This window comes from Procambarus clarkii, chromosome 17 (genome assembly GCF_040958095.1).
Source record: "Procambarus clarkii isolate CNS0578487 chromosome 17, FALCON_Pclarkii_2.0, whole genome shotgun sequence".
NCBI lineage: Eukaryota > Metazoa > Arthropoda > Malacostraca > Decapoda > Cambaridae > Procambarus > Procambarus clarkii.
This window is the reverse complement of record NC_091166.1, coordinates 49,732,866-49,744,134: the sequence shown is the minus strand read 5'-3', so window position 1 is coordinate 49,744,134 and position 11,269 is coordinate 49,732,866. Positions and strand designations below refer to the sequence as shown.

The 11,269-nt window shown below is 41.2% G+C and overlaps 1 protein-coding gene across 4 annotated transcripts in view; it reads right to left on the bottom strand.

Moving 5' to 3' along the window:
• Window positions 1–6,479: 6,479 nt before the first annotated feature.
• The window catches only part of LOC123772439 (protein abrupt), a 169,494-nt gene continuing 164,704 nt past the window's right edge, over window positions 6,480–11,269 (bottom strand). For all 4 annotated transcript variants that reach the window (XM_069326004.1, XM_045765585.2, XM_069326005.1 and 1 more), the window contains exon 7: window positions 6,480–8,509. In XM_069326004.1, the coding sequence (XP_069182105.1) occupies window positions 7,467–8,509 (1,043 nt within the window). In that variant the 3' untranslated portion in view covers window positions 6,480–7,466. The remainder of the gene's footprint in view (window positions 8,510–11,269) is intronic.

Genomic DNA, 11,269 nt, shown 5'->3' with positions numbered 1-11,269 from the left:
TAGGGTCAGGATATGAAGAAGCAGCTCAACCCGGAGACTTGGAAATAAGACTTGCAGGCATCTTGGCAGACTTTATAAGACAACTTCTCTATTGATAACGTATTTCAGATCATTCTAGAGTGCACTCATGCAATGCTTAACAATAGAAGTCACTACTGCAAGTACTGCAAGATGTTAACAGACAAAGAAGGAAGATGTCATCCAATCTGTGTTACTGTATTTTGGTTCACAAAATATTTGTGACATATCTGTGTGTTCGGGGCCTGAAAGCTGAGTGGACAGCGCTTTGGATTCGTAGTTCTGAGGTTCCGGGTTCGATCCCCGGTGGAGGCGGAAACAAATGGGCAGAGTTTCTTTCACTCTGATACCCCTGTTACCTAGCAGTAAAGTAGGTACCTGTGAGTTAGACAGCTGCTACGGGCTGCTAACAACATCCAAAACAAAAACCTTTTTGTGTGTAACAAAAAAGTGACCGGGCCGCGAGGACGCTAAGCCCCGAAATTACCTCAAGATAAGCTCAAGAAGATAACCTCGGTTGTGTTTTGGTACAGTATTCGCCAAAATCAGAATTCCAAGAAGATGTAACTCTGTGAGCCATAGCTGTAGAAAGGAATATGAAGAGGTAATTGAAATTAACAACATTCTCATCACAAAAAATATTGACTTCTCTCAAATTTTGTTGAGGTGTTTAGTCATTCAACTTTTTATGTTAAGTGATGAGGCCGGGCCCCTCCTACACTACTGTTCCTAGCACCTTCACCAGCCACGAGACACTATCACTACATCTGACGTTGTTGTTACAGTACAGATCTTGACCTGTAATACTTGACCTGCAACACTTGACCTGCAACATCTGACCTGCAATAATTGACCTGTAACACTTAACCTGCAACAATTGACCAGCAATACTTGACCTGTAACACTTGACCTGTAACTCTTGACCTACAACACTTGATCTGCAACACTTGATCTGCAACTCTTGACATGTAACACTTGACCTGCAACATTTGACATGTAAAACTTGACCTGTAACACTTGACCTGCAACACTTGATCTGCAATACTTGACCTGCAAAATGTGACCTGTAACACTTGACCTGCAACACTTCCACACGTCATCACCTCGTTGCTCAGTGCTTCTCAAGAGGCTTCTGGTGCCTGGCGTATTATAACTTTCACTATTCGTATATAAAGCAGAGAGATTATCATTATTCTTGACTGGCCAGAGATTAAATTTGAAAGTAATCTATTCAAGATAATCTTTTACGTTTAAGGTCATTACAGATCAATCATCATCCTCAATAAAATGTTCTCTAAGCTTGGTGTTGCTCTATATACTGTAGCCTCATTCTTAAAATTATTAAAACATATTTGTATTCCTCATTCGGCACTGTACTCTATGAAATACTACTTCCAACCTTCCTAAACAGCTGTATTTTCTGTTCAATGATCAACACGACCTTCAATGGGCTGTAAGTAGAAACCTTGATCAACACAGAACTAACTGTACGTGCGTTCCGAACAAGCATTTTGGGAGGATACTTCGTACCCATTTCATATATTCGTATATTTCAATAAATCCAGGGGTGTGAGGGAAGATAATGCTCGACTGGCCATGCCACCCTAAGAGCTATGTCACCAGTGCCGTGGAATATGCGCAGCTGCGGGCCACTCACACCAGCTGCACCACTCGTAGGAGCTGTGGCAACTGTGGCAATTTTGGCACTAGTAAACCCAAGCTTGCAAAGTGACCAGTGTACGAGACAGTATACGCACCACGGTCTGAACCTCAAGTGTTTGAGTATGTGATGCATTTAAAGAATTCAGATGAAAGGTGAATGACCACACTTAAACAAAATGCTGCCATTGGTGACAGGAAGAGAGCAGAAAGATATCCCTTATAAATCTACTGAGTTTTATTGTAGAATAAATAGTAAATAGATTATTAGAAGCATTATATATGAAAACAAATGACTGTATTTTGTTGTTGTTGACAGTTCTGGTAATTGCTGGTTGGATGGTTATTGATGACTCAATAAATACATAAACCATTAGTAAAACATAATATATATTTTATTCCTAAACATTATTTCGACTACACATCAAAACAAAAAATGATCTCCAAAGAGAAACTTAGTCAACTAAGCATCGCCAACACTCAGCACCGATCAAGCCTCATGTCCCCGTAATTTACCTTACTTATCAAGTACAGAATTTCAGAATACTGTACAGGTCTTTGGGCGAGACGTGCATACAACCTGCTCACATTTGGCACATGTAACAACCGGGGAATACACTCACGTTTTCTTGTGCCTTCCTAAGGCATACTGCCTCTTCTGCAACTCTGTCAAGGCATAATCTCATTTCTAAACACAGCCAAGGCATACTCCCATTTCCGGAACACTACCAAGGCATATTTCCACTTCCAGAACACTACCAAGGCATATTTCCACTTCCAGAACACTACCAAGGCATACTCCATCACTACCAAGGCATACTCCCTCTACTCCATCACTACCAAGGCATACTCCCACTTCTACAACCCTACCAAGGCATACTCCCACTTCTACATCACTACCAAGGCATACTCCCACTTTTACATCACTACCAAGGCATACTCCCTCTTCTACATCCCTACCAAGGCATACTCCCTCTTCTACATCCCTACCAAGGCATACTCCCTCCTCTACAACCCTACCAAGGCATACTCCCACTTCTACATCCCTACCAAGGCATACTCCCACTTCTGCATCCCTACCAAGGCATACTCCCTCTTCTACATCCATACCAAGGCATACTCCCTCCTCTACAACCCTACCAAGGCATACTCCCTCTTTTACATCACTACCAAGGCATACTCCCACTTCTACATCACTACCAAGGCATACTCCCTCCTCTACAACCCTACCAAGGCATACTCCCTCTTTTACATCACTACCAAGGCATACTCCCACTTCTACATCACTACCAAGGCATACTCCCTCCTCTACAACCCTACCAAGGCATACTCCCACTTCTGCATCCCTACCAAGGCATACTCCCACTTCTGCATCCCTACCAAGGCATACTCTTACTTCCAGACCACTCCCTCTTCTGCATCACTATCAAGGAATTCTCCCACTTAATTGCCCTTGTTCAGTAACTTGCCTTGCTTTCAGGGTTTTCATCACTAACTACATATATTTCAACAAAAGGAAAATTTTTGATCATTGCAAAGTATTACAAGAGTCCTATCATAAAATACTGAAAAGATTTTATAATTTGTAATACATACATCCAGGAGCACTTTTCTATATTCAGCATTTAACAATGGGGTACAAATGAGGGAGGGATCAAGATGTAGTCAAGTACTGAACATGTTTGAGATGAGTAGTGTATAAGTGGACAGTCTGACTTGTAAAGGCCAACAGAGCTGTCACTGCTGCCGTGGCTGACCCTTGTGTCCAGGATGGTGCTGCCGAGTGTTCTGTCCTTTGTCAAATGTGTCTATTTCAACAACTCTCACATTTCCTCACTTATCACATCATCTAGTACTAATTCTGGCTACCAAACTGTAGGATCCTCTCATCTTTATTATTACAAGGAATTGACCATTGTATGAGAGCGCAAACATGTGAATGCTGCCACTGCAATCATTAACCACACTGCAGGAGTGTACGACGCTCAACTAGCAACTCTCCGTGCATCAGTGTTCGGCACGTATCACAACTCCAAACACAGTACATGTCCCGTACAATCTCGGAAGCATCAACTACAATCACACAGTCTAATATCATGGTCATTCCTTTACAACTACATGTTGGCAACTATAACACATAATATTATTTTTATGAACACAACAATGCATTATACAAAAATATAAATTATAAAAAATATTATTTTGCTTTCATGGAGTCCATAATTGATTAAGTCGTGTTTAGAGAAAATGTAACATATATTCACTATATAAATGACAAAATACTTCCCAATGATCTTGGAAAAATCAAATATGCAGAAAGCAAATGACAGTATGTATATATATATATATATATATATATATATATATATATATATATATATATATATATATATATATATATATATATATATATATATATATATATAATATATATACATATTATTAAATATGACCGAAAAAGTAAGATTAATAATTCTAACACGAATTTTCTCAATATTTCTTATGTTTCTTTTTACTGTCGATGGTAATTGAAAAATCAATTCTCCAAAATTCATTTGTATTTCTAGTCTGACGCGACGCCTGAACGCGTTTTGTAATAACTTATTGCATTTTCAAAGACTTTAGTTTACACACACAACTGTAACCTGTAAACACGCCATTTGCTTCCATATTTATACTCGCATTTGGGTGAGGTGATATGGTGCAACAGTTTTGGATGAGGTGAACAAACTTGTGACAAACACAAGACAGAACACGGAACAATGGGGTATTAATTGGATACATGAGAGCATAAGAATGGAAGTAACTGCAAAGGGCCTATTGGCCCATACTTCCTCTTGATGCTTCTATATTGGTACGGAGTCTTGAAGTGGGTAGAATATAGTTGTACATTAATTGGCTGTTGATTGATGGTGTTGAATCAATCAACAAATGGCGTGTTTACAGGTTACAATTGTGTGTGTAAACTAAAGTCTTTAAAAATGTAATAGGTAATTACGAAACGCGTTCAGGCGTCGCGTCAGACTAGAAATAAAAATGAATTTTGGAGAATTGATTTTTCAATTACCATCGACAGTAAAAAGAAACATAAGAAATATTGAGAAAATTCGTGTTAGAATTATTAATCTTACTTTTTCGGTTATATTTAACAACATATGTTTACAAGAAAGACTGCTAACATATATATATATATATATATATATATATATATATATATATATATATATATAATACATACAGTAAGTGCTTTGAAAGACAACTTTGATTTGTTATAATAGATTATTTAATATTATATATAATAGTTTTAGGCTAAAATCGCAGGAGCAAATATCGAAAATTCTATTGCAAAGTAATATTCTGTATTTATTGATTCAAACCTTAAAACGTAGACTTTACACTACATATGTTATGTCTAAACTAAAAAGCGTATAATTTGAAAATGACATGAAATGATTTGAATGTGGGTACTTGTGGGACCACTGTCCAGCCGGCCACCTTGCCCAGGAGTGCGCCTCAGCACGGAGGAACACAAACTTATCACTGGTATTATTTATAAGTCAGCTAATACTCTTGTGCTACAGTATTGTAAAGACACCTCCTTCAGCTTGTGAAGTTCATCACTAACTACTGAATTGTATGTTCAAGTGAGGCTAAAAATCTTTTCCACTTATATTACAATATGCGTTTCTTTATCAGTGACCTGTGTTAAAATCATAACACACTTAACCGCTAATGTAAACCGTATCTGGAAGTCTGCATTATCTATGAGGGCCAACTTAGGGAATGGGCAGACAGACTCAACCGAGAAGGGTATTGTGATGTCCCACTGTTTATACTCATAGGTAAGTGTATGGAGACCCCGTAGGTATGAGACACTGGCCTCCACACTGAGCCAGGCGCTACAACCCCAGGGACACCTTTACATTTGAACTCTTTGATAAGTGATACTGAGAGTAATACTAGACGCTCTCTTAAGCTTCACCTAGTTACAAAACCACACATGAGGCTGACTGTAACCTCTAGAGGTTACAGTCTTTGTTAGTCTAATATTGTTTACTATACAAGTTACATGAACTACAAACTATTATTCAACACAATGCATGATTTGAGTGGTAAACTCACACCACATGAAGACTTTGCAAAAGACTTTTCCACGCAGTCAGTAGATAGTAAGCATGTGTGTGTAGAGTGTACACACCCAAACCCACAGTCACATCTGCACCCACACACACACATCTACTTCAAGATGAATACGATAAAACATTGGTATGATTTATCTTAATATAGGTCTACAGTATATTATTTTGCGATTAGTTGCTATGTGCACACACACACGTAACTTTCTTTCTAACAAAAGCAATAAACATATACGGTATTTAGATTTGATGTGCACTAAAACATAATTCTGCATACTAAATGTTGAATGCCAGACATACAACTCATCCCAGTACTTACAGTACAGAATATGCAAAACTTGACTATCAATGTTAATTTATTCTACAATATTTAAAACTTTGTTAACACATGAAACATAATGTTATAAATACATAAGACATAAATCTAGCATGATGAACAAACCCCCTTCCCCCCCCCTCACCCCTCCTAGTTCATACCAACATACAAATCAATATTCACTTCAAGAATGATTCAGCAGACGACACACACTATTCATCTTCTATTCATCCCGCTCATGTGCTGGCCGCTGGAGTGGGTCTCATACTCACAACATAGACATATGCCCTTGTTCACAACTAATACATCATTAGATCAACAGGTTAATAGAAAAAAGATAAACATTGTGAAATGATTATTACATATATATTTGGTTTGAATCAGAGCTTTCTTTATATTACAAAATTATTTATTGTCACATAAGACTTAGTTTAGGCAGCCATTTCAAAATAACAAATGCATCAGTAATATATATTAACTTACAAAAACAATCACAAGATTTAGCATAAATCTGATTTACAAATTTACTCATAACACAGATGCACCTTCAACACCAACCTGTTCAGTATCTGGCACAACACCTGACTCAGGCACACACACACACACACACACACACACACACACACACACACACACACACACACACACACACACACACACACACACACAACACATGTCATCCATAAAACAGGTACTCTAATGTAACTTTCAAAAGGCTCTGAAACCTCCCATTTCTGTAAGGGATTCTTACATTTATTAATGCCACCATTTCCTACTAAAATTGCATAAAAGGTCTTCTTTGAACGAGTCACACAGCAGCCGATACATGTGATAATCATATTTATCTCATTTAGTAATTATAAACTACTACACATGGGAGAGTTAGGCCATTACATATGTGACAGCAGCACACATCAGACACACTACCTGTTAAGCTTGGCAGCCACGGCAGCTCTTTCGAAGCTCTGTATGACTTCAGCAACCATATACCGATCTTGTTCCAACATACAAGCAACAAGGAAAGCACAGATAAAAACACTAATTTCAATCATAGAGTTCACTTGTACCCTCAGTACAAACTAAAATAACTGGACACACAGATAATTCCCGTCCTTGCTATATAAAAATGTTGTACTCTACTGCACTACGAGGTCGGTGGTGGTGAGGGCTTGTGTCTACACCCGCCCCTTGCCAGTCACCTTCAACCACCCGCAGTACCTCTATCTGGAGCCAGACACAAAGTAACTGAGTTCATGGCTTTGTGCGGGAGGACGAACAAGCAGTGATACGGGCGATTCTAACTGCAGTTGGGGGCCTCCCCAATGAGTTGAGCAGCCTCACTGGTAGGGTTTACGGCGGTGCTGCTGCATGCGCTCTAGGGAGGCTGGGCGAGCCATGTGAACGCCCGCAGTGAAGTACTCAGAGTGAGCCGGGGCAAACACACTTTGGTGGGGTTGGAAGGTGCCAGTAGGAAGCGCCATTCCCGATGGCGACCAATATGAGGTTGGAGCATACCCAGATGCTGACGGAGATGATGTTGTAGTCTGGGTCAGCACTTGGGAAGGTGAGGTGGTGTGGTACGTAACCAAACCCTCGCTAATGGTCACCTGAGGCTCGAACGCCATAGGTGGCATGGTAGGCAGGTCACGGTGAAGGGGAAGCGGGGAGTCAGCCTGTAGCCGTACCCCGGCTCCCAGTGCCGCATCTGCCGGTATACGAGCATGAATACCACCCGCCGTCTGTGTCACGGTGAGTGACATGGGTTGGGACGCCACCTGGACGCCAGAGTGTCCACTGTGAGACACCACAACAGATATGGGAGGCAGTTGCTGTTGGGTGGTGGCTAGGTCCATCACTTCATCCTGTGGGGCCACATCCTTGTCTCGTGCTGCCAGTGCTTCCTGAAGGATATCCTCTCGCCCTTCTCGTCCGGTTTCATTACCACTCATTATGCCAGAAGATGACATGCCAGTGACACTTCCTACCTTATCTTTCTTGTCTTTCTTTTGCGGCAGTTTGCGGATCGTCACTTCGGACTCGTTGATATTGGACCCATTAACACCATCGGGAAGAGATGCAATGCCTTTCTTTTTACGCGGCGTCCTTATACCCTTGCGTCGTGTGCGTTGCTGCACCTGACGCAACTCATCCTCTGTGAGTGGAGTGACAGTGATGGCCTTTAACTTACTCTCAAGCACGTTCTTGACGTCGGCTTCGGTGATCTCGCCGCGTTTGGCAGCGGGCAGGTGACGCTTGAACACGTGGCGCCGCAGGTTGCGTGCCTGCTTGATGATGCCCATACACAGCGGACACTTCATGGGGCGGTCCGACGGCGCAGTAGCCTGCACAGCGTTAGCGATTGCCATCAAGGCGGACACATCTGAAAAGAGACGGCGGGCGGGGGTGAAAACGGGGAGAGGCGCCAGTAGGCAGCTGCACACCTACACTACACAACACTACCCAGGGCCTTGCGTCTGAACACTACACAAGTACAGTACCACGGGCCAGGATCCCAACAGCAGAGTACCTCAGGCTGGGCGGCAACCATTCAACTGCCGCCTGTCACTGCCTCGATATCACATCTTGCATCGCACGCCTACCATGTAAACATCAACCCATTACCTTACGCACCATACCAAGCTAGAATACCTACCATTAATTCACGAAGCTTCTGTTATGTATGGATAAACATTACACAATTGAAACCATTTTAGCCAGTTTTAGCTTTATTCATATGAAAACAGTGTATATACACATTAGATGGGACAAAATATATTTACAAAAAAACCTTACATGAAATGTGATATCACTTACTATAAAGTTTTGTAGGTAGCTATTTAAATGAATTGGCACTGATCTACGCTTTGTGAGAACCTCAGCGCCCTACCTTATGCGCTCAAGCTTTAAAAAGGAGTGTTAGGCGGGCCGTAAAACAGGTTACTGGAGAATGATGAGGGGTGGGAACTACACAGGTGAGGTGAGGTTTCGCCTACACACCTGAAACAACACTGCTCTATATATATACTCGAGTAGGTATATGAGTGAATTTGACAGTTATATATACCTGGAGCGTGAATAACGCAGCCATGCCGGAGCAAATAACTTTCGTAAGAGTCAAGACTGCTTTATGTTTTATAGGTTTTGCAAAAACTCTTTACTGGCAAAAATATATCTTGTTTGAGACTGTAATTTATGCATAGCTTTTAGTTATACACTATTCAATATGAATAATTATAGAACCAAACGCCATGTGCAAATATGAAAAGCATATATACAATTTAAACATTTAAATGTTTGTCAATGAGTGGTTCTTAATGCTTGCTTTCAAAGTTGCTAGCAAATCTTTTCACCAATTATAAATTGGATAGCAACAATTACATAAAATATTTGACTGGTGAAAACATATTCATCATTTAATGCTAGTAAATAGCATTTAAATAACAATAATTAACATGCCTCTTGTGACATTATCACTAATATATCTGATTAATTAATATACAGTACTATAATTTTATATATGCATCTCCTATTTTTACACAGGCTTTGCATTTGCAATATGAAATATTAAATAATTTACTGTTCTTAGAAATTAATATAGTAGTATATTCCTTCCTTATGAGCGGAAAATGATTTACGCGTTTCAATATTTCGTGGATTAGATATAAGATTTGTATCCATAAGAATTCTTTTGAAAAGGTCTATAAATATATATTGTTTAAAATACTTATGTTGCTGTTGGCAAGGTGTTCCAATAGGCCGGCTAAATACTTCAAGCCGAGTTATCTATTGACAGAAGTATTCAGAACTCCAGCTATATATATTTTAGTGCCAATTTAGCACCCCCATCCTCCTGTGAAGAGAGTACTCTTTGTCACTATGTGGACGAACGTACAAATATCGACGTGGTGGACAAATAAAAAGTAGAATTTGGTACTACTCACTTTATAGTCTGGAAAAAAGCTAAAAACCAAACGTAAATATTCCTTGGCCTAGTATAGCATATATATGTACTATATTAGGCCTCAGATAGTGTGTATTAGGCCTAAGATGGCTAGGTTAGGTTTCATTAGCAACAAATATAGAACATATTCCAGTTTGTCCAAATGCAATAATCCAAAAGTCTACTTTCTATTGGTCCATCACGTCCATATTTGTACGATCGGGCAAACAGTTACTAGAAGTATTTTCATTTTAGGAGGATGGGTCGTGTCAATGTTATTGTTATACTCACTCCAGTATATATACTCATTGTACAAGAAACATATGGGGCGCTCCTCTACCACATCCCGAGATAAAAGTATGTTTGTAAGATGAATGGCCACTTAATGTCACTGTGTTGCACAGACAGGCCTCAGTGGGTGGTGATTTTTGTAGATGGCTTCACCAAGAGAGCCTCCCACGCTGCCGCTGGCTCCGCTGCCTTATGACACACCTCGCCACCCGCGGGTGGGCCACGCAGGAAGGAACCAGGAACCACCTTCACTGACTGACACTGAGTTAGTACCAACAGCATGGGAGGCTATGGTTTTATCTTGCGTGAATGGACTCGGGTGTGAGCACATCGCGTCTGGAGATTGGTGTAGATGTGGCCACAAACAGCGCAGGTCCCCGCCAGCCCCGCCGCGTGCTTCTGGTGGACATGACGGGACCGACTTTGCCGGTTGGTGAAGCACTTATCACAGAAGGGGCATAAGTAGGTCTTGGGCCGGAGCACCACGCGTGGGTACCAGACGGCGTCCCCGCCGTAGCCACCGTCGCCGCCGTAGACACCGCCACCTGCAAGAGACACGGCGTAAGGGCGGGTGGCGGCCTCCCAGCGTGAGACTCAAGCAAGCAGCAGCAGCAGCAGCCAGGCCAGGGCCAGCCGACCAACCGAGGAGGGAGGGGGTGGGGGAGCTAGGCTAGTCTACGGCAATAAGAACCGAATGATGATCAACATGCACAGGGATAAAGTAAACCATTCAACGACAACGGCAGGCAGGGCCTCACCGTTATCTGCCTCATACCCACCACCTCAATCTACTTCTCTTAGTTATACCTACTCTAGCGCCACTTATGTACATGGGGAATCCAGTGATAGCTGCCAACTTCTGATGTGATCCTGAGAAAATTTCTTCGACAACCAAAATGCTGTTTTTTT